General features: G+C 33.0%; 5 protein-coding genes across 5 annotated transcripts; 3 read left to right on the top strand and 2 right to left on the bottom strand.

Annotated features, from left to right (window-relative positions):
• The first annotated feature begins 58 nt into the window (after window positions 1-58).
• Window positions 59-1,117, top strand: LOC148765746 (uncharacterized). The gene has a single exon (XM_088812326.1). It carries the CDS (start codon window positions 59-61, stop codon window positions 1,115-1,117), a length of 1,059 nt encoding a protein of 352 aa, XP_088668452.1.
• Window positions 1,118-4,006: 2,889 nt separating this feature from the next.
• On the top strand, window positions 4,007-10,841 carry LOC105953765 (xyloglucan endotransglucosylase/hydrolase protein 24). Its single transcript, XM_088812324.1, has 4 exons — window positions 4,007-4,080; window positions 9,407-9,605; window positions 9,771-9,964; window positions 10,346-10,841. Exons 1-4 carry the CDS (start codon window positions 4,022-4,024, stop codon window positions 10,734-10,736), a joined length of 843 nt encoding a protein of 280 aa, XP_088668450.1. The 5' UTR covers window positions 4,007-4,021; the 3' UTR covers window positions 10,737-10,841.
• Window positions 10,842-13,424: 2,583 nt separating this feature from the next.
• LOC105953768 (UPF0496 protein 3) lies at window positions 13,425-15,552 on the bottom strand. The gene is made up of 2 exons (XM_012977446.2): window positions 15,458-15,552; window positions 13,425-14,597 (listed from the first exon to the last, which is right to left on the bottom strand). Exons 1-2 carry the CDS (start codon window positions 15,498-15,500, stop codon window positions 13,489-13,491), a joined length of 1,152 nt encoding a protein of 383 aa, XP_012832900.2. The 5' UTR covers window positions 15,501-15,552; the 3' UTR covers window positions 13,425-13,488.
• Window positions 15,553-20,867: 5,315 nt separating this feature from the next.
• On the top strand, window positions 20,868-22,606 carry LOC105953783 (uncharacterized). The gene is made up of 3 exons (XM_012977462.2): window positions 20,868-21,275; window positions 22,063-22,167; window positions 22,313-22,606. Exons 1-3 carry the CDS (start codon window positions 20,982-20,984, stop codon window positions 22,391-22,393), a joined length of 480 nt encoding a protein of 159 aa, XP_012832916.2. The 5' UTR covers window positions 20,868-20,981; the 3' UTR covers window positions 22,394-22,606.
• A 621-nt stretch (window positions 22,607-23,227) lies between these two features.
• Window positions 23,228-24,957, bottom strand: LOC105953790 (large ribosomal subunit protein uL5). The gene is made up of 5 exons (XM_012977468.2): window positions 24,756-24,957; window positions 24,552-24,659; window positions 24,417-24,459; window positions 23,711-23,906; window positions 23,228-23,620 (listed from the first exon to the last, which is right to left on the bottom strand). The coding sequence occupies exons 1-5, from the start codon at window positions 24,756-24,758 to the stop codon at window positions 23,422-23,424; spliced, it is 549 nt and encodes a 182-aa protein (XP_012832922.1). The 5' UTR covers window positions 24,759-24,957; the 3' UTR covers window positions 23,228-23,421.

The following is a 24,957-nucleotide window of genomic DNA, read 5'->3' as shown; positions in this document are numbered from 1 at the left end:
TATATGGGACGAGGCTCCTATGATGCATAGATACTGTTTTGAAGCCCTTGACAAGACAATGAAGTCAATATTACAGGTTGACAAACCCTTTGGTGGTAAGGTGGTTGTTATTGGAGGAGATTTTAGGCAGATTTTACCAGTTGTGCTCAAAGCATCAATGCAGGATATAGTACATGCTACGATAAACCCCTCTCCGCTGTGGAATTTCTGTCGTGTCATGAAGTTGACTAAGAACATGAGATTACAGTCATGCTCTTCTCCATCTAACGTGGATGAGATAAAAGAATTTGGAGACTGGATACTGAATGTTGGTAATGGGGATGTTGGGGAAGACAATGATGGTGAAGCTTCGATAGAGATTCCAGATGACATGTCTATTGGTGATTCAGAATATCCATTCAGAGACCTACTCGAATTCGTTTACCCGGATTTGTTGAGTAACATGTACGATCGAGATTATTTTCAAGGGAGGGCAATTCTTGCACCAACTAATAAATGCGTCGAGTCTGTGAACGATCACTTAATGTCTCTCCTTCCAGGAGAGGAGAAGGTGTACCTGAGCTCAGATAGTATGTGTAGGGACGAGCAAACAACGGAGGATAATGCAGAAATTTATTCGACTGAATTCCTCAACACAATAAGATGCTCCGGAGTTCCTTCTCATGCATTGAAGATCAAGGTTGGTGCACCCTTTATGCTAATAAGAAACATCGATCAAGCTAGAGGATTGTGCAACGGTACCAGACTTCAAATTATTAGAACTGGCATTCACGTTCTGAGTTGCAAAATTCTTTCCGAAAAAAATATCGGTGACATGGTATTCATTCCTCGGATGACTTTAATACCATCTAACTCCGGACTGCCAATTAAATTTCAGAGAAGACAATTTCCGTTGATTGTTTCTTTTGCAATGACGATAAATAAAAGCCAAGGCCAAACTCTTTCGCATGTTAGTTTGTATCTTCCTAGGCCTGTCTTCAGCCATGGTCAACTAAATGTTGCACTGTCCAGAGTTAAGAGCAGAGGTGGCATTAAGATATTCATCAAGTCGGATTCGGGTGAACTCACCAATGTTACTAGAAATGTCGTGTACAAGGAAGTATTTCATCGAATTTGAAGGTAGAAAATATTTTCATATTTATCAGTTATTCATGTAACATGTTTTTTTTTTTTAAAGAACTTATTCTTTTGCAGGTGTTTCTTATCTATATATTTTCCCCGGTGCGATGTTATTTTCAGTCATTTCCCTAGGGTGCTCGGTGCAATTCTTATTATCTTTAAAATTTATTTTTGACGATATACTAATATTTAATAGTATTCTTATATTATAACTTGAAGAACATGACACTTATAACATATTTTTATTATTGTTGGTGATCGATTACGTTATGTACTTAAATTCAGTGACCGTAATAATTGATATCTGCGTAAATTTGTTTTTGAGACATGTATTTTCAGTTAAAAATATGTCGCCCTGTGCATCGCACGGGTGAATACTAGTATAATAAACATAACAATCTAATAATTATTGGATCATAAAAAAACGAAAAGTAACTAAAATTAAATTATTGAAAAAAATAAAAAGTAATAAATATTATATAATAATAAATGCAAATATATTTTAAGACATTGAACTAAAATAAATTTAAATGCGTAAGATTACTATTAGTTATGTATTGATATGAATATATTCGATTAATTGGTCCAACAACAATTAGATGTTATTATTAAATATGTACTAAATGCAAGATAATACTTGTAGATTTTGAAATATTGCATTTTTTAACAGATATTTTTAGTTTTATAATTTATGAAATTATTTAGTTATTTATTTCAATAAAAAAAGAAAATTGTAAGGTGTTATAATTTAAAATACAATTTATATTGTACTTGAGGGGGTAAGTGTTACAAACAATACTTTAGGGGTAAGTGTTATAGATGGTATATTTAGGTGTATAAACTGTATTTAACCCTTTTCTTTGAGATCTTATATGCTTATCTACTAAAGCACTCAAAATACAAAATTACCCTCAAATACTTTGTATATTATATGAATACTAATAACATATATACTATATCAAAACAAAGTATTATTCTTTTAATCAAGATTAATAATTAGTAAAACTATAATTATCATAATAATTGTAAAAAGAAATTCTCTATCTATATTTTATTTTATATAAAAATACCCGAATATTCTTATTATCTCAATAATAAATTATATTTCTTTTATCTATAAAAAAAATATTATTCTTGTTTTACCCAATAAGAACCTTAATTTTATATTAATATATATATATATATATATATATATATATATATATATATATATATATATATATATATATATATATATATATATATATATATATATATATATATATATATATATTATTGGGACAAAACAATAAAACTTTCGCAAACCTATTTCATTAAAATATTTTATTACACTTCATTTTATTTTTAAAAATAGTCAAATGTCATATCAAAAAAATTAATCATTTAGTTTATTTAATATATAATTTTATATTATTATTATTTTTATTTCAAAAATTATTTTGTAAATACTATAATAATATTTTAGGAACAAAAATATTTGAGTCAAATAAGTTTAACAATTGTAATGTCGTCATGTATTTTTTTGTCACTATAGCGATACATACCTTTTATTTACAAACGTACACCTAAACAATTTATGAGAACTAAAAGTAACTTATAAGCTACATATCCAAACACTTAAAACATAATTTTAAAATAAGATCGTATCTAACAGTAGCTTATCAGCTCCTGAAATATCTTGTCAGATATAGGAGCTTATAAGATATTTTAAATAAGTTTATCCAAACAAGCTCTAAGTACGTAATATAATAAAACCGATAAAGAAAAACCAAATTGTAGCACGGTTCGATTGTGCTTTTTATCGAATTCAATCCTAGCCAATTAAACAAAAAATTAAATTAAAAAAAATTGTAGGGAGGAAAATCCTTCACACCCATGGGTTCATGTAAGTTAATTATTGCATCAAGATTTGCTAATTTAACTTTGATTTTGATCTAATGATGGTATAATTAAGGTTGGAAGATTGGGATTTTTTTTTAATTTGGTTGATTTTGTTCCAAAAAATTCTGATTTTCGAAATTCTAGTTCCGATTATGCTAATAAGAGACGGGATCGAAATTATATATATGAAATTTTAGATTTTAGTTTGATTTGAATTTTAAAAAATGTTTAACTAAGGTTGGAAAATTGGGATATCTTAATGGAATTCAATCCTAGCCAATTAAACAAAAACAAATTAAAAAAAAAATTGTAAGAATAATGTTGTACATGATGGACCTCCACCAACAAATTTGATGAAATATGATTCTTTTGTACGTACCATAATTAAATAGAAGACCAAGAAATGTTCAAATGGAAATTTAAAATCAAATACATGGGTTCTTATATATATATATATATATATATATATATATATATATATATATATATATATATATATATATATATATATATATATATATATATGTATTTGTATGTTATTTTTTTATTTATGAAATATTGACAGCTAAAATGAAAGCATAATTAATACTAGACATTAATGATCAAGTACAGTGCAGATGCAACATTTAGTCCTTTCACATATGTATTTGTAAACAACAATATTATAAAAAAAACATAAGCATTTAATTTATATAAAATAAAAAGTCATTTAACAACAAGGGAACAAAGAAACGCGGTTAAGAGTAATCATGTCAACCATCAACGTTAATTATTAAAAAGAGGATGTTTCAATTAATAAAACTAATTAACAACACGTCAATTATTTATTTGGAGAAGTCCACTATATATGGTTTAATTAGTTTGTTTCTCTACTGTATATAATACATATCTTTAAGAACATTAATATTCATCACACATTCAATTTTCCCTTCAATTCTCTCTCTCTCTCTCTAAACAAGCTAAGGGGGGAAGAGAGTTAGTGTGATAAATCATGGATTCTTTTGTTAGGGTTTTGGTGGTGATGGCGTTTCTGATTGGTGCCACGTCGGCAGGCAATTTTAATACTGTTATGAATCTAAGGTGATCAAAACTAAGCAATTATGCAGAATGTTCATACACAAGCATCCATGCACACAGATCTCACACACACACACAAACAGAAATCAAAGAAGAACAAGGAACAAGAGCAATTTTACGAGGTTCGAACTCGGTGTGAGTTCTACATCCCCGGGAGCAGTACACTCCAATCCACTATAATCAGAGATTACAACAATTACACATACACACCAGTAAGATCAGATCATCAGCTCAAACCAGCTTCAGATCTGCTAGAAACCCTAGCCCAAAACCAGATGATTCACTCCCTCTCACTCTCGTGTTTCCCAGTGTAATGCACTCTCTCTCTAGTGTTGCTCACGTTGCACCTCAGCTCAGCAGATACCTTGCTATATATAGCCCAACCAAGGCACATGATCCCATGTGCCTTCCACTTATATCCACCAATGAGAGCTCTTTCTTTTCCTTCAAGAATCAGCTCCAACTTACTCCAGCTTGTGCAACTCACGTGACCATATGCATGTGCATGTCACATGCATAATCCCAATTGGATTAAGTGCTATAAACCATAGATTAGAACCATAGTTTAACAATTCTCCACCTTGGTTCAATCTACAACACTTTGTACTGCTCCACCATGCTCTTGAAAGCATGCAGCCAGGATCCTGTCCTGTTTTAGTTCTCCTCATCCAAGTCTTGAACTTGCACTAAGCTCAAGCAATGTTGAAACTTAGTAATTGGCAATGCTTTAGTCAAAGCATCTGCAGGATTCTCCTCTGTAGCTATCTTTTCCACTTTAATATGACCAGAAGCTACAACTTCTCTAATAAAATGAAACTTGATAGCTATGTGCTTTGATCTCTCATGAAACATTGGATTTTTAATGAGAAATATAGCACTTTGACTATCACAGTGTAAGATGATCTTCTCATCTCTTCCAGACAGCTCCTCCTTGAATCCTTTTAACCACAACCCCTCTTTTACAGCCTCAGTAGCAGCCATATATTCTGCTTCTGTAGTAGAAAGGGCTACAACCTTTTGCAGACAAGATTTCCAACTCACAGCTCCTCCATGAACTGTGTAGATGTATCCAGATAGAGACTTCCTAGTATCTACACAACCAGCATAATCAGAGTCTACAAAACCTTGTACTGCAACACTACTTTCCTTGCATCTCTTATACATAATTCCCAAACCACAAGTACCTTTTAGATACTTTAACAAACTCTTCAAAGCAATCCAATGAGCCTTACCAGGCTTTGCCATAAATCTGCTTAATATGCTCAAAGCATAAGCCAGATCTGGTCTTGTTGACACCATACAGTACATAATACTCCCAACAACATTTGCATAGGGAATATTCTCCATATACTGCTCCTCCTCTGAAGATTTTGGCTTCTGATTTTGACTCAACTTAAAATGAGCAGCCAAAGGAGTTCCAACTGGTTTGGAATCAATCATGCCATACTTAGAGAGGACCTTTTCTAAGTACTCTTTCTGAGATAAGAATAGCTCATTCTTCTTTCTGTTCCTTTTTATATCAATGCCAAGAATCCTACTTGCACTACCCATGTCTTTCATTTCAAATTCCCCTTTGAGTTTGATCTTGAGGTTTCTGATCTCTCTGACATGTTTTCCAATGATCAACATATCATCAACATATAAGAGAAGAAGAATTTGATCCTCACCTTTTGATCCATTCTGATAAACACAACTGTCATAACCACTTTTCTCAAAATTTATTGACAGCATGAACATATCAAACCTCTTGTACCACTGTCTTGGGGATTGTTTCAATCCATATAGAGACTTGTGCAGCAAACACACCATGTCTTCATTACCATTATGAAACCCCTCAGGTTGTTTCATATATATAGTCTCTTCCAACTCTCCATGAAGAAAAGCAGTGGTGACATCCATTTGTTCAAGTTCAAGATCAAACTGAGCTACAAGAGATAGTGCTATTCTGATTGAGGTTTGCTTTACCACTGGTGAAAAGATTTCATTGAAATCTATACCTTCTCTCTGAGTAAAGCCTTTTGCAACAAGCCTTGCCTTGTATCTTGGCCTTTCAACACCAGGTATTCCAGTTTTCAGTTTGTAAATCCACTTACAGCCAACAAGTTTTTGATTTATTGGCTTTTTCACCAGTGACCAAGTGTTATTCTTCTTGAGAGATAACATTTCCTCTTCCATAGCTTTGAACCAATGCCTATTTTCAGTGCATTCAGTAGCTTCTTTGTAGCTGGTAGGTTCACTCTTGTTTGCCTCATTTGCAACTGCAAGAGCATATGCAATGATATCTGCATATCCTAACCTGTTAGGCACTTTCTTTTCTCTTCTAACTCTATCTCTTGCCAACTGATAATTTTGAAGATTATCACCTTCAGTTGATTCTTCCAAAGTCTCTTCCATAGGTAGTGTTTCATCCATTGAAGTCTCATTGTCTGAAATTGGGGCAGGAACAGCAAACTCCACCTCAATTTGAGCTCCCCTTGTTTCAGCACTGTCTGAAGATGATGCCTCCAACAGCAGAGGCATTTGATCTTCATTGAAAGTCACATCTCTGCTAATTATGCACTTTTGTTTTCCTTTTTCTATGCACCAAAGTTTATAGCCTTTTACTCCCTCTGGATATCCTAGAAAAATGCACTTAAGTGCTCTAGCTTCCAGTTTATCTTGCCTCACATGAGCATAAGCTGCACATCCAAACACTCTCAAATGATCATAAGTAGGAGGTTGACTGGTCCAAATCTGTTGAGGGGTTTTAAAATTCAGAGCAGATGAGGGACTTCTGTTTATGAGGTAGCAAGCTGTAGTGACTGCCTCACCCCAAAACTTCTTAGAACAACCTGAGCTCAACAGCATGCATCTCACTTTCTCAAGTATAGTTCTATTCATTCTCTCTGCTAAGCCATTTTGTTGAGGTGTACTTCTCACAGTTCTGTGCCTTATAATGCCAGACTCTTCACAGAATTTATTGAAACTTTCTGACACAAACTCTAAACCATTATCAGTTCTAAGATGTTTGATTCTCAGACCAGTTTGAGTTTCTACCTTTTGTTTCCATACTTTGAAAACTGAGAATGCTTCATCCTTGGTTTTCAAAAGGTAGATCCACACTTTTCTAGATTTGTCATCAATAAGTGACATGAAATATCTGCAACCTCCCATAGTTTCAGCTCTTGAAGGTCCCCACAAATCAGAGTGAATGTATTCAAGATTGTGCTGAGTTGTGTGAATAGCTTGACTGAACTTCACTCTTTTTGCTTTTCCCAAAACACAATTTTCACAGAACTTTAGCTCTTTAACCTTGCTTCCATCAAGCAGCTTTTGTTTCACAAGCTCTTGCATTCCTCTTTCACTCATGTGAGCAAGCCTTTTATGCCATAAGGTTGTATCATCTAGCACTGCAACATCAGCTGTATTGGTTGACACAGAACCATCTAGGAAATAAATGCCATTTCTCAAAATTCCCTTCATCACTATCAGAGATCCCTTTAGGATTTTCATCACTCCACTTTTAGCTCTCATTTCATAACCAGCTTCATCTAATATACCAATAGATATAAGGTTTCTTTTCAAGGCAGGAACATACCTCATTCCATTTACCAGCTTATTTTGACCAGATGATAGCTTCAAGTTTACAGCTCCAATTCCCAGAATCTTGCAAGCTTTATTATCACCAAGAAGCACCATTCCTTTTTCTGATTCCTTGAGATCTTGAAACCATTCCTTGTTTGGAGTCATGTGAAATGAGCATCCAGAATCAAGTACCCACTCTCCACCTGAATTTGGGTATGATGTTACTAAAACATCTCCCTCTTCTACATAGGTGGCAGTCAACACATCAGCAGACTCATAGCCATCAGATGCTATGGATGCATCTCCTTTATCACTGAAGTTTGAGTCCACTTTCTTCTGAGTTCTTTCTGGACAGAATCTTCTAATGTGGCCTTCCTTTTTACACTTGTAGCATCTTCTGGTTTCTTTGTTAGGTTGTCTAGATTTAGATCTAGATTTTCCTCTGCCTTTCCTTTGGTCCTTCTTCTCTGTTCTTCCTCTCACTGTGAGACCATCACCATTCACATTTGAGCTCATTCCTTGCTTCTTCTGTAGCTCCTTGGAGTTTAGCACTGACTTGACCTCTGTCATAGTGAGTGTTTCCTTTCCATATAGCATTGTATCTACAATATGCTCATAAGTTTTTGGTAATGAACTGAGAAGAATAATAGCTTGATCCTCTTCATCAATTTTGACCCCTACTGCATGCAGATCAAGGATTATCCTATTGTAATCATCCAAGTGCTTTCTGATTTCAGTGCCTTCTTCCATGTGAAGTGTATACAGCTTCTTCTTCAGATACAATCTATTTGCCAGAGATTTCTTCATATAGATTGACTCCAATTTCTCCCAAATAGCTAGGGCAGTAGTTTCCTCTGAAACTTCCCTCAACACCTCATCCCCAAGGCTCAGGATCAGAGCACTGTGTGCCTTTGATAATATCTCTGGAATTGCCTTCTGATCTTCAATGGCAGCTAAGGATTTCGGATCTAGTGCTATAGAAGTACCTTGATGAACCATTAAGGCCTTCATCTTAATCCTCCAGAGTGTGAAATCGTTTTCACCATTGAATTTTTCAAATTCAAACTTGGAGGAACTCATCTTCTTCAAATCTGACCTGTGATTGTGTTAAAGGTGTAGATCTGTATCTTCTGATGTACAATTTGAATTTATCAGTCACCTTCAATCGATCCACGCTCACCGCACCACTTGTTATGAATCTAAGGTGATCAAAACTAAGCAATTATGCAGAATGTTCATACACAAGCATCCATGCACACAGATCTCACACACACACACAAACAGAAATCAAAGAAGAACAAGGAACAAGAGCAATTTTACGAGGTTCGAACTCGGTGTGAGTTCTACATCTCCGGGAGCAGTACACTCCAATCCACTATAATCAGAGATTACAACAATTACACATACACACCAGTAAGATCTGATCATCAGCTCAAACCAGCTTCAGATCTGCTAGAAACCCTAGCCCAAAACCAGATGATTCACTCCCTCTCACTCTCGTGTTTCCCAGTGTAATGCACTCTCTCTCTAGTGTTGCTCACGTTGCACCTCAGCTCAGCAGATACCTTGCTATATATAGCCCAACCAAGGCACATGATCCCATGTGCCTTCCACTTATATCCACCAATGAGAGCTTTTTCTTTTCCTTCAAGAATCAGCTCCAACTTACTCCAGCTTGTGCAACTCACGTGACCATATGCATGTGCATGTCACATGCATAATCCCAATTGGATTAAGTGCTATAAACCATAGATTAGAACCATAGTTTAACAAATACAGATGTAACTATAACTTGGGGCCAACCACGTGCTCAGATTCTAAACAACGGCCAACTTCTTTCATTGTCCCTCGACAATACTTCTGGCTCCGGTTTCGAATCCAAATACGATTTCTTGTATGGAAGGTTTGATGTTCAGCTCAAACTTATCCCTGGAAACTCCGCCGGCACTGTCACTACATTTTACGTAAGCCTATCGCTAGATCAAATGTTACTTCATATATATATATATATATATATATATATATATATATATATATATATATATATATATATATATATATATATATATATATATATATATATATATATATATATATATATATATATAACTTATATATATGTGCATCAGATGTCATCACAAGGGACAGCACACGACGAAATTGATTTCGAGTTTTTGGGGAATGCTTCGGGGCAGCCATACACTGTGCACACAAATGTGTACGCACAAGGAGTAGGTAATAAGGAACAACAATTCCGCCTTTGGTACGATCCAACCCTATCGTTCCACACTTACACCATTCTTTGGAACCCCCTACGAATCATGTAAGTCGGATACGCATTTATTTTCTTCAAGTTTCAATTCACATCACTCTCTAATGTTCACTCACTTCAAGATTATTTTTAAATAGTCCCTAAGGGTGGACAAATGTCAATAGTTTTTAGGTCGAGCTCTGTAACTAGACAATGTTATTTATACCTCCAGTGTGGTTTGCGAGTTATATAGGTGGAGGTGAAAATAAACCCTTAATTAGGTATTTAGTTAATTAGTTTAATTTCCAATATCTTGAGGTATGAATTTGAATTGTGTACAAGAAAATCAAAAAAGCTGAAATCAATAGTACATGATATCTTCTAGTATTATATATAGATCATAAATTAAATGGCTTTTATGTATAATATAATTGTTTCGATGAATGCATGCAGCTACATGGTGGACAACATCCCGATTAGGGTTTTCAACAACTACATTGCAAACGGAGTGCAATACCCGACAAGCCAGCCGATGAAGGTGTACGGCAGCTTATGGAACGCAGATGACTGGGCAACACAAGGGGGCCAAGTGAAGACAGACTGGACAAAAGCCCCCTTCACCGCCACTTACAAGAATTACAATGCGAACGGATGCATTATTAATGGAACAACCAATTCATGCACTAACAAACCTAGACAGTCGTGGCAAACTATGGGACTCGATGCAAATGCAAAGAAGAATATCCAAACGTTACAACAGAAGTATATGATTTACAACTACTGCACCGATGTTAACAGGTTTCCTCAGGGACTTCCTAAGGAATGCGGACTCCCAAAGTTCTAGGCCATCGTAGGTACGTATGTGAGTGATCGATGATTATCTCAAGCTGCTTTCTTCTATTGTTTCTGATCCTTTGATTTATATATTGTAACGTTTTCCCTTTCCCTTATTTTTTTAATTTTTTGGTTTCTTTTATTTTATAGTAGTCATTTTCTTAATCGACTATGCTTATATCGCATACTCAATTAATCTTATATATAAAAGAAAGAAACGCTAGGGCAACCCTAAGAAACCCTAATGTCATATTTGTAAAAAAAAATTCGATTTTTATCTCCTAAATATTATTTTCGAATTTTATCAGATTAATATCTCCTAAAGACTATTTTAAATATTATTTTAGATTTTTATCTCCTAAATATTATTTTAGATTTTTATCTCTCAAATATTATTTTAAATAATATTTTCGAATTTTATCAAATTTATATCTCCTAAATATAATTTTAAATATTATTTTCGATTTTTAGCAGATTTTTATCTCCTAAATATTATTTTCCATTTTTATCAGATTATTATTTCATCAATATTATTTGAAATATTTTTTTTATTTTTTATCAAATTTTTATCTCTTAAATATTATTTTCGAATTTTATCAAATTTATATCTCCTAAATATTATTTTAAATATTTTTTTCGAGTTTTATTAGATTTTTATAAGATTTTTATCTCATAAATATTATTGTCGATTTTATCAGATTTTTGTCTCCTAAATATTATTTTCGATTTGTATCTCTTAAATATTATTTTACATATTATTTTCGATTTTTATCTAATTTTTATCTCCTAAATATTATTTTAAATAATATTTTTGATAATTATCAAATTTTTATCTCCTAAATAGTATTTTAATTATTAATTTCGTATATTATCAAATTTTATCTCATTAACATTATTTTAAATTTTATTTTCGTTTTTTATCAAACTTTTATCTCCTAAATATTATTTTAAATATTATTTTCGATTTCTATCAGATTTTAATCTCCCAAATATTATTTTTTGATTTTTTTATCAATTTTTTATCTCCTAAATATTATTTTTGATTTTCATCAAATTTTATCTCCTAAATATTATTTTCGATTTTTATCAGTTTTTTTATCCCCCGAACCACCCCAGTCACTCATCTTTTTAGCCGTAAATATCTCTAATGCACAACCAATTAAATCTCCTAAATATTCATTTATCTTCTAATTTTCAGCCATAAACATCTCAACATTTAAATATCATTTTTTGATGATAAAATAGTAATTATCATATTCCCAAAGATGGACGATTCCCGAAGATTTTCCTTAAGACTTTCAACACTTTCAACTTCTCTCTTCTACTTCAACACGTTTGTGTTTTTTGTGTTTTATCTTCTTATTTATATCCCACCTCTCAACTTCTCCACCCCAGTTTTATCTCTCCCCATTTCTACGAAATGTTTGTGGCTTCATAAAAGGTTAGCTATTTTGCAATTTGTTTTCTCTTCGTAGTTCATAATAAATCTGATTTTCGATATTTACAAAAAGGGTAAATAAATCTGATTTTCATCCCTAGCGGATTTTTGGCACTGTTTTACAGAATGTCTGCAACATTTTAATTTTATTTCTTCATTCTACCTAAGGTTTCTTCTTTTGGTAACCCAACTTTAGAATTTTTGTCTTATTTTCTTCTTCACCCTATTAACTGTGTGGTCATTAGTTTGCATCTTTTTCCATCATGGCTTATAGGTAATTTCATTTTTTTAAATTATGTGTTTCATTAATTTATATCAAAGATTTCAAATTTTGTGTATAACAATAATTTCCTTTTAAATGTTATTGGACATGTTATTGAAATGATGAGTTGAGAGAACTAAGCGAAAATGGGCGGAGCCACAAGCTATTGGAAGTCGGCCTTCAAGACCTATTGTTTGTATGCGATATTTAATTTATTTTTTATATTATTTTTGTTTCTTAATTTTTCAATTGTTAATTCCAGTGGCAAAACGAGGCAGTGGAGAATGGCTTAGTTAAGATGCAAGATGTATAGATGACCTTTTACGTTGGTATGTTGTCGATAGTGTAGTTTTTATTATGTTAACTAAGTTGTTAAATCTAATTAATTTTAAGCTCAACATGAAAGACATAGTTGATGATTTTGTTTCTGGTTCAATTTTTCAATCTACTGGTATTAGCTGATTCAATTCATTTGGAAAATTATTCAACAATAAAGTCATTTGTTTTTTTTTAGTATACTTAGTAATGTTCCATTGATGAATTATTAATGAATGATTATAACATAATTTTGATCATACGATACATCAAACGTTTGTTTATATTCTTACAACATCAAAACAATGCAATTTGTTGTCCCGTGCATCGCACGGGTACAGTTACTAGTATACCTAATAGAAAAAAACGAAAAGAAAAATTAAAAACTTAAAAAAAAAAAAAAAAAAAAAATGAGCTGATGAGGTGGCAGGGACATAATTGGTGATAGTGTTATGAGGTGACAAGGACATAATTGGATGAATGAGTGGCTGAAATTAAAAAGGGACTTTTCTTAAATGGTACAAAATGGTTTGGACCTCTCCCTATTAAAAGAAATATTGATGGTTATATCAAAGATCCTTTAAAATAAAGCAAAATATTCGGTTTGAAAAAAAAAAAATTCTAAATGTTTCATAAAAATGCAAGCTAATAACTGTTTTCTTTTTTTCTTTAATCTAATTTACTATACACAAGTAAATTAAAGAATAACAACTTTACATTCATGTAGAAAACACATACAGTCGTCGTCTACCGTACTGAATTCTCCGCACAAGCCTTGGAAATTTCCTTGACAACCATAGCTCGAGCCCGATTAATCGTAACGAGGCACAAATACACGTGCTCTTCGAGCTCCTCCACTTGTTTCTTGAACCCTAATTCATACTTTTTAATCTCCTTCAACACTTGGAACGAAAGCCGATCTTCCCTCCTTTCGAAACACAGCTCAATCATTTTCTTGTTGTGCTCAATCTCGTCCCGAAGCCTACCGACAAGTCTACTTATCGTGTCGAAATCTCGGTTCAATATATACGCACCCTTTGCAGCGGCGTCAAGTTGGTCCACTAATTTCCTCAGCAACCCACACTTGAAAAATCGAAGGTTTCGAATCTTTCTCTTCAACGGCTTCAACGGCAGGCTGAAGATAGCGGGGCCCACGAGGAGCAACGTTAGGGTATGAGCCGCCAGAAACATGGCGGCTCCCGCCACGAGCCCGCAAGCCGTGGTCGCACAAACCCTAGAAGCCGTGTTGAAGCATTTAACCATTTTAATTTTTCTTGCCACCTTTTTCCTATTGAACTTCAATTGTTGCAAAACCGAAAAGTGCTTCTCGTGAATTTTCTTGAATTCTTGTTTATTGTTCAAATTTGAGAATTTAGGGCTGTTGTTAATTAGTACAACGCACGAACGGAGCTCGGAGAAAACGGAGCCGAATTGATCGTCGGATGAAGAGTAATTATCGTAGTATTCACGGTGATCGTGTTCGTTACCGATGGCGTTATAAGTAAGTTGATGAATGATGTTGTAATAAGATTGAAGATGGTTCAAACTTTTTAGAAGGTGGCTGCAGAAGCTAGAAGCGTCGGCGCTTATTTGGAAATAATCGAGGAGGAGCGATTTTAGAACATGGGATGATTTGTTGTTTTTCGAGAAAAGTGAGGATGAATCGAGGATCGATGTTATTGTTTCTTGGCCGGGGTTGAGAAGAAATTCCGACGATATCAAAATCGGGTTGTCGTTCAACTGCAGCACTTGGACTTGTAAGAACAAATCTGCAAAGGATTTTGTTCTTACTGCACATAGGTATTCTTGGTTCACACTAGTAACGCTTTTGTAAGGCTGTTTGATTTTCTGCTTTTCTGCAAAAATAAAATTGTTAAACAGATCAGAAATACAAAGACAATTAATTAGCGTACATTACGAACATCCCTGAGTTAAGATTAAATTCTAAAAAAAATAAAAAAAATACCCTCTTGTTTAGGTAGTTACAACCACCTCAACTATGAGTATTCTTACACGTTCATCCTTATGGAGTTAGATTCAACAAAATCTTCTAGATTTCGTGAAATGTTCTCCAATTTATACTCAATTTGTGCAAATGTGCAGTTTCTGATGCACCACAATTAGTGGTAGAGCCACCCTTTGGCAAGGGTAGGCTTCAGCCCAATGTGGATTTCTAGAAATTTCTACTAAATACTATAGCTATATCTAATCAGCCCATCAAAATAATTTAATTTAGCCCACCCACCAAAAAAATTATGTGTTATTAGCTAGTTAAAGTTTGTAAATTTTTAGTTATTTTGTGCTACTTTATATGAATGAATCAAAAAAAAAAAAAAAAAAAACTCGGGGTCACTGCCCCGAACCCCCGTAAATATTAACCCCACTACCCTGTCTCGAATTCCTGGCTCCGCCACTGACCACAATCTCATATTTACATCTTGTGATCATCTTGTTTCAAATTAGATAATATTTCACATAATCTAAAAGATTCCACCACAAGAGTGGACGTGTAATAAAATTCATAATTAAGCGTGATTATAATTAGCCAAAGAGAAGGCGTTTTTTTTTTTTTTTTTTTTTTTTACCTAATTTGCCTTAGCTCAGGGAGGCCCGTAATTTTACCAAAAACAATCAATATGGATTTAATCCAGAAAGAAAACATTTGCTAGGATCAATTAATACAGATCTAGAAATTAATTAAGATCAAATAACGAACCTTTCATGCAGTTTGCAGAAGTTCTGAATATTCTTGCCCACATCTTGAGATTCGAATTGAACAGCTAATTTCAAATTCAAAGATGAACTGAAAACCATGTAATAACTTGCAAGTTCGTGACAGCCAAAAAAGAGGGTTTGGTTTTCTTAATTCCTCGTACAAATTAAAACCAACTTTCTATGTAAGAGAAACTAAATAAAAGGCCTCATAATATATATCTGTTGAGAAAGCAGTTTAATTTAAGGCATGTATTTCACGTCATCTGTTTTAGACAACTCTGAAGTTTCATCTGACCCTATATATATAGATATACATAATACGTATAGCAATTTGTGTGTTTGTGTGTGTGTGTGTGTGTGAGAGAGAGAGAGAGAGAGAGACTTATCCGAGAGGTTTGCTAGGTTTCAGCCTGATATAGTGTATAAGACGTGGCGGTTTATCTGTATGTATTATTAGCATAGCGGTTATTAATTCCCGTTTTGTGTGAGAGAGAGAGAGAGAAGACTTGTCCAAAATGTGCACTTTGTGTGTGTGTGTGTGTGTGAGAGAAAGAAAGCCTTGTCCAAGATGTTTGCTAGGTTTAAGGCTGATGATATAGTGTAAGATGTGGGTTAATGTTTATCTGAATGAATTATAATTAGAATGCGTTTTTAGTTTTATCCCCTTCATCTTGCTTTTTTGTGCACAATTTGCATGAACTTTTTTATTTTTTTCCCGCAAGGAATGGCTTATCGGTTGGAGCAAGTGAGCATGTGTCAATTAACCCAGGTTTGAATTTCCTTGTTAACTGTCGCTAGGTCGAGTTTGTCATGCATGGTTAACCTAGTGTGATTTACATCTCTTGTATGGTTTGCAGGCTATAATACATGAGTGTACATTTACCCAACGCACCTATATGGTTGGATGTTGGTTCCTTTGTTGTAAAAAAAATATATGCATGAATTTTTGATTTTGATAGAGCATCTTGAAGAATGTGATGTATCTATTATACATATACTTTATATATAGTCTTTAAAATAATTATGAGCAAAAATATCTTATATATAAAAGAAAGAAACGATGGGCAACCCTAAAAAACTCTAATGGTATTTCTGTAATTAAATATTTTTAACTTTTTTTCTCTACTAATTTTTAACCATATTTTTTAACAATTATTAAAATTGAAACTAAATCCCGAAGAATCATATTTAATGGTACTTTTGTAACTATTTATTTTTAATATTTTCTGTCTACTAATTTTTTAACTATAATTTTCTACAATTATCAATCTCATATTTTTCATGAATACATCTCAAATCTTAAGAGATAAAGATAGAAATTCGATTCGTTAAATCTTAATCTATATATTTGGATTATAAATCTTAATATGTCAGATTTAAAAAACTAATATTATATAAAATATGAATAATACTACATTATTAAATTTTACTATGTTAGTATATTATATTTTCTTATTATGTATTAAACTGATTATTTTTTTTCACTTTTGAAATAATATCCCATGCATCGCACGGGGAAAAAATACTAGTAATTTCTAACAACAAAATACCAAAAAATAACCACTTGTAAATATAATTATAGGTTTGGCTTCTCAAATGTGAGAAGCATAAAACTTAGAAATATTAAAATAAGTACTACTTTGTGGTCTTTCGTTATTATAGTTTATTTTTATAATTTTATTAATTATTTATAACAAAGTTCCGAGTATTTTTTTTTGCCTATCTTCTCGTATTCTTAAGATAAAAGGAAAAAAAACAAGGCTGCGGCTATATGCAAGACTAAAACTACTTGTGCAAGACCAAATTAAATTTTTCAATGTATAAATACTATAATACCCTTGCTTGTTAAAAAAATAGAAATTTTAAAATGTGCAAGACCAAAAATTCAAAAACACAAAAAACCCTATCACAAGACCACAAGGCCAACTCTCATCTTCTCCATCTTCCAAAAACCACAAGACCTTTCTCCTACATCCTCCATAAACCACAAAACCTAAACATTCAACATCATCAAAATTCAACAAATCTTTCAAAGATGGCAAATATGGAGTCAGAAGACATCAAAATAGAAGATTCTACGGTGGAAGAACCCAAGAAGGTATGCATTTATGGATTTTTTAGCTAGAATATCGTTTTTCCAAAAAAAATCTCGCGCAAACGAATTCGACATGTACATGTCGAATTTTATGGGTAAAAATCGACATTTAGATGTCGATTTTGAGGTATCAAATTCGACATTTGGCAATGTCGAATTTGTGCTATAAATTCGACATGTCAATGTCGATTTCTGCCTTTAAAATTCGACGCTTAAGTGTCGATTTGTAGCATAGTTTTTCGACACCTTGGTGTCGATTTTTACCAGTTTCAAATTTAATTTGTTTTTACTATTTTTTTGTAAGGTTTTACCCGTTTCTAATTTTTACCAGTTTCATGATTGTGAGCGGCGGGGCTGGCGGCGGCGGCGATCGGTGGTGGAGCTTGGGCAGCGGAGCTTTGACGGCGAAGAAGGTGGGCGTAGGTGGAGAAGGTGGACGTAGGTAGGGTTTGAGGAGGGGGGGCTGTTTGTTTTTTTAATTCACGCATCTATTGTTTTTTTTTTTTTCCTCATTATTTGTATTTGGTCTTACATGAGAGAAAAAAAGTCAATCTAATTTATGGGTATATTTGTCCTTTCATCTTAATAAAATAGAATCTTTTGGAATCTTTCTTTAATTTGGTCTTGCACAAGTGGAATTACTATTGCATATAGTCGCAGCCAAAAAACAATCCTAATTTTTTTTAGGGGCGCTGCCCCCGAACTCCCGAAAATTTAAGCTCATCCTGTAACAATATGTTAAACTCGTCACTCTTGAAACAATTGTTGTTGTCATTAATTTATTTACGTTATTTTTTATGTATTCGGGCCCCGATGATGAAATCCTGATTTCGACACCGAATACAATCATAGCTAATTAAATTAGGTTTGAGAGTGTTCTATAATTAAATTGTATGTTTTTCTTGAGCCACAATGCCTATGTCGCGCGTCTTCAATAAGCTAGTTTTGGAGTTTGTAGATTTTGGAGAGTATGTTTGTATAATAATATTTTTTTATTTTTTTTGGAGAATTAATAATTATAATAATTTAAGACTATGGATTTGCTTAGATGTGAAATAAAATTAATTAAAGAAATGAGTCAGGTACTGAATGCATGAGAAACACTATAAAGTATAGAACTGAAATGCTGTTATATGGCGGCGCCACGCATATTTCATATACTATTTTTGGAATTATTGATGTTTCTTCTATAAGGTATGTATCTATCTTCTTTCTTTTAATTTCGTCATTCAAAATTATGCGTACATAAATGGACAAACTCTTTAGCAAAATTGAACAAGTTCAAATTAAAGGCCCACATAATCCATCAATCACATATTATTATATCCTATTACACCAAAAGCTCCACTTTTATCTATTTAAAACAAACGATAATTTGCAAAACACCCTTCAACTTTCAAATTTGGGCATACAACTTTTGCAATTTGTTAAAAGTCCTTTGTTTTTCATATCCATCTTCATCGCCTATCCTAGTTGTTCTCCGCAACCCGCCAGGGGCGGATTTAGGGGGGCCAAGTATGCCATGGACCACCCTAAATAATTAAAAGAAGTTTGACTTAGTGGTAAAGATGTCCAAGTTGTTAGAAGAGGTCATGAGTTCTAACTTATTATGGTGCAAACACTGTTGCTTATTTTCTTTGTCTCAATTTCTTTTGAGCCGCTCTCCCCAAAAACACATTAAATTATATATATATTATTATTTAGTCCACTCAAAATTCAAAATATATAAATAAAGTCCTAAATTTTTTCTTCTCATAATTTATCCAAAAAAATAAAAAAGATTAAATTTTTTCCCCTTCTCCTAATTTATCCAACAAAATAAGTTTCAATTTTTTTTTTCCGGGGCCGCTGCCCCTGAACCCCGAAAATTTAACCCCACTGTACAGTAAATTCCTGGACTCGCCATAGCCGGCATACCCTTAATTTTCATCCTATATCCGCCACTGCAACCGCTATACTCCATTAAAAATATAAAGAATTGTTTGGTGATGATAATATTGGTGATATTGTCGGTTGCATATTAATATAACTAAATTGTACAAATCACCGCGTCTGGACCTGACCACCGGTTCGGTTAAAACCGGAACCGGAACCGGAACCAAACCAGGGTCAACGGTTTTAGAACCGAATCGGAACTGGTTTGACCGGAACTGGAACCGGAACCGAAAAAACCGGTTCGGTTCCGATTCCTCATTTTCGGAACCGGGAACCGATGGTTAGAACCGCGGTTCTAACCGGTTTTAAAAAAACAAAAATATTAATTTCCTCTCTGTGTCTATATATATATATATATATATATCCAAAGTGAACAAAGTTCACCTCCAAGTTTCAGTTTTAAACACTTTTGGTCCCTGCCGTTACATGTCCGTTAACAAGTAACGGGAAACACTATTTTGCTGTGAAAATTGAAATTTTACAATCTTTTGGGGCTGAAAATAATTATAAATTTAAAATAGACTACTTATAATTTTTAATAATAAAAAAATTTAAAGAAAAAAATTATTTTTTAATATACTTAATACTATTATAATTATATTACTTATATTTAATTTTTTAATAATAAAAAAAATAACTTAACAAATTATTTTTAATCATACTTAATATTATTTTTAATTATACTACTTATGATAAAAAAAATTAATAACAAAAAAATAAATTAACTAAAAAAAATTATTTTTAATTATACTGAATATAATTATAATTGTACTACTCATAATTATTTTTTTAAGAATAAAAAAATAAATTAACTAAACAAGTTATTTTTTAATTATACTTAAAATTATATTTCAATTATACTACTTATAATAAAAAACTAATAATAAAAAAATAAATTAGCTAAACAAATCATTGATAATTATACTTAATATTCTTATAATTATATTACTTATAAATAATTTTTTTTAATAATAATTAAGAAATTAACTAAATAAATTATTGTGCATTATACTTAATATTAGTTTTCATTATACTTCTTATGATTATTTTTTTAATAATAAAAAAAGAAATTAACTAAATAAATTTTATTATACTTAATATTATTAAAAATTTAATTATAAGTAGTCTATTTTAAATTTATAATTATTTTCAGCCCCAAAAGATATTAAAATTTCAATTTTCACCCCAAAATAGTGTTTTCACCTCAAATTTCAACTTGGAGGTGAACTTTGTTCACTTTGGAACAAGGGGCACCAAAAGTGAAAACGGGCCAAACATGAGGGACCAAAAGTGTAATTCTCCCCACTAACTCGTATATAACTCAATAAATATTTTTTGCAAAAAATTAAATAAATAAATAAATTAGGATAATCGTGTATTGAAACTGGAAATAGCGTAAAATTTCAAAGCAGAAAAAAAACCCCAAACAAACCCCTCAAAATCCCTCAGAAAACCCCCCACCTCCAAAATCCATTTCCGTACAGCAAAAACCGAGATGTCGAATCCACCACGCGACGGCGGCGGCGGCGGCGGCGGCGGCGACGGCAACAAGAACAATGAATCGGACAAGACAGTAGCGAAAACTGCGGGGTTTGTAGTCTTCTCGGGAATCGCTATGAGCATTCTTAAAGCCATTATTAGCCCCTTCAACAACAGTAATCAGTGCCATACATCCAAAATGGAGCCGCTCAACGATTCAACTCAGATCGGTAAGACTCGTGCCCAGCCTCCGCCGCCGTGTTGTAAGTCGTCATCTCCTCCGCCGCCCCTGCAAGCACCCCCACTTCAGGTAATAATAATTTTGCCTTTTATTTTGCATATATTTATGTATACATTACTCAACACATTTTAATTTCTTCTTCTCTTTCTTTATATTTTCCTCCTATAGTTAGTTAGTCAGTGTGTGTGTGTGTGTGTTTTTGTTTGTGTGTGTAAACAACATTATTTACCTTTAAGCTACTACCTGATCTCACTTAGTAGTTCATGATTAAAATAGAAAAGGGTTTATAATTTTTTTGTATTGGTTATATTAAACTTAGGGGCCGTTTGGCTAAGTTTATTTTAAACAACTGATAAGCTCTTACGTCTCGTCTCATAAGATCTTTTAAGAGTTGATAAGCAGTTACATCTTATCGTTATTTTTAGAATTAATTGTTAAAGTGTTTGGATAATGAGCTTATTTGCTAATTTTATTTATTATAGAATCTTAAATAAAAAGGTGGGGCGAATGTACGTTTAAAAAAAATTCTTATTTGCTCCTCCAACAGCTTATTTTAAGATTTTTTTTGTTAAATTACCACAACTTTGTAAGAGCTTATAAGCTCCTAAACATTCTATAATTTCATTTTAACATCTTATAAGCTTAGCCAAACAATCTCTTAAATCTTATATAGTCACCGTCTGTATTTGCCAGTGTATTTGCCAGTGCCAGTGTGTGTTTTTTATTAACATTGACATACTATGCTAACATTCTTGAAGCTCTTTTGGGAAGCTTTTAATACGATAGAAGTTGCAAAATGTAATAAGATTATGAATTCTCGTTAGACATGAATTTCATTGTACTGTAATGTATGCAGAAGCCTGTTACTATACCCGTGGAACAAAACGTGACGGAATCTACAGCAAAAACTGTAAAGATTGTGAAAGGAGATACCCTTTGGGGCCTTTCTAGAGAATATGGGGTACGTACGTCTATTTATAGTTATTTGTCGATTTTATTGTTTTTAAACAAAATATTTCGTTTCAAAGAATTTGAATTCTTTCGTTAGTTGAGTTTCTTGAAGGAAGTTGATAATTTAAATTGTTTATTTAATGGAAATGCTTTAGGTATCAATTGAGGCAATTAAGGAGGCGAACGGGCTTTCTGGTGATACCATTTATGCTGGAAAGAAGCTCGTTATTCCTTAGTACACGATTTCTCCGACAGAATAGTGAGGTGATTTTAGTGTGTGTCTTTGTTTCTCTTTTCATTCTTAAACAAGGAAAGAACAAAGGTTATGGTTCAAATGTTGTATCGGATGCGGTTTATGTCTTATGTAATGTATGAAACGATAGTTTTAGAGCTGAATGAATGTATGGGGAAAGTAATCATTCGAATTTTTATCCCATATTTAGAATGTATATGTATTTTGGCTCCTTAACTCTTTAACTAGGGTACATCGATTGTCATTCACGAAGGGTGTGGGTTCAACTTTTCATTTGAGATTAATTTAACAAATATAACCTCTTCTCTTGCTCTCCGTGCTTTCTCGCTATTTGGAATATGTCTATCTGTATGTATCTTCAATCACCTGCATTTTTGTACGCAGTTTCGCAAGCTTCTGTTCATTATTGATTTGATTACACAAATTTCTGTTCATTATTGATTTGATTACACAAATTTTGGTACATCGACGTAAGTAGGCCTTTTTGATTTTCTTATGTAAAGTGGTTAAAAGTAATCGAATATATACATCAATTTATGTACTTTGTTAAATTAGACTCGGATAATTGTACTCAATCAACAAATTGCCAAGTAAACCTTGGCATAATGACTTCTTCTGAGATAGGTCACAAAAACTACACAAGACAAGTTAACTTTTAAAATGATAACGACTTTGCAACTTGAGACCTATTTCAAGATCAAAGTAACCTTCATTCTTGAATCTTCAGACAAACACAGAAACAACTGATTCAAAAACCAGAATCAAATTCTTCGTAAAGATTGAGCATCAACCGCAATCGCAAACAATTTCGGTAACATAGGGATAAAAATTGCCAGTAAATCCAAATTAAACCCCTTAAAATAGTTATAACAACTCGTTCAGAAAACAGTTGAGGTAAAAACAAAAAAGTAGTACTAAAAGGCATATCCATATAATGTAATGCAAGAAGGTCGGTCTATAACTAAATAAGCTGATATGGTGTGCCGAACGAGGATAAAATGCAACATTAAATTAAGTGCCGATGTTTGTGGCTTTGTTGAGGATAACACCTTCGTATTTAACCTGGAACCACTTCATCGAATCTTCCTTTGTGACCCTGTGTTGTATCCCGACACGAGACTTGCACCTACGGCGCCTTCCGACTCTGTAACCTGGCCTTTCCAACACCACATAGAAGTCCATACCATAGATACCCGTCGAAGGGTCATACCTATACGGATTTATTAAAAATAATAATTAAAACAAATATACTGTAAAACCAAAACAAAAACAAGAAAAAGAAGAACATAGATTTGCTTACTTAATTCCGAGATCAATATGCTCTTGGATACCAAAACCAAAGCAACCAGTATCGCTGAAGTTTCTTCGTAATAGTTCATACTCCTTCACCTTCAGTCCACTCTCCAGGAGCTGCATTGCCTTGTCACCCCTCACTGTGACGTAGCATGCAATTTTTTCGTTACGCCTGATCCCAAAAGAACGCACAGTGTACCTCGCTGTCAAACAAAAATAATTCAACTGTCAGTAACAAGTACTATGTTCTTTTGTCTTAATTTATCTGGTAAATTATTTCTTTACTTCTACGATAACGTGAAATCACAAGGACTTTTATAAACAAGACAACTTTCCGGTATGTCATTAACTAAACAATTCCTCAACAAAAAAATTAATCCTCCCGCTACAAATTCCGTAAAGCACAATTAATTTTATAATTTTTAATTATATCGAGCAATTCTGCGATAACACATTAACATGTAAAATTTAGCTCTATTGAATACCAAGCATTGTTTATAAAAATTATCATGCAAATCCGCATACAATTTCTCAATTGTTTGAAAAATACGAGTTATTTATCATAACAAGTGCATACTATTTATTAAATCAGCCAATTAAATTGTAATTCAAAATTTCCCAAACATAAATAATTTCACTATGGATAATCAAATCACTCAATTACAATCCCATAAACCAAAAACCGGCACAAAAATTAAAAAAAAAATGATTACCTTTGGAGAAAACAGGGGTTTGGCCACTAAGCTGTTCCAAAACCTACGAAATTTTGAAGGAAAAATTAAGTAAAAAATGAAGAAAGATAAAAAAATAAAAAATTGGAGGGATGGAACTGCAGAGGAAATAAATACCTTAGCGGCTCTGGTGAGACGATCGCCGCTCTCGCCGACGGAGATATTGAGGACGAGCTTCTGAACCTTGATTTCTCTCATTGGGTTAGAGAGTTTCTTCTCCGATGCCTTCTTTCACGCATTTTCACAAACACGTATTAGTGGTTTCGGATATATACACACATTGTATAGATACAGATTTGCAAGTGGTTGCGGATTGCTTACCATGGTGTCGAGGTTGTGGGAGGTCCGGCCGCCGGCTGATTGAGTGAGGGTTTCTCAGAGAAAATGAGAATAGAGGCGTATGAAACCCTAAATAACTATCTAGTCGAGCTGGTGGGGGTGCGTTTCTTATATTTAACTAGTTCAGGGGTCAGTTTGCAAATTATCTTAGTAGTAACTTAATTTACTTGTGAATTTTAAATGT

The sequence above is a fragment of the Erythranthe guttata genome, chromosome 13 (assembly GCF_056151865.1).
Source record: "Erythranthe guttata isolate IM_541 chromosome 13, IM_541, whole genome shotgun sequence".
Taxonomy (NCBI): domain Eukaryota; kingdom Viridiplantae; phylum Streptophyta; class Magnoliopsida; order Lamiales; family Phrymaceae; genus Erythranthe; species Erythranthe guttata.
The sequence above is the reverse complement of the archived record's forward strand: the minus strand, read 5'-3'. Positions and strand labels throughout refer to the sequence as shown.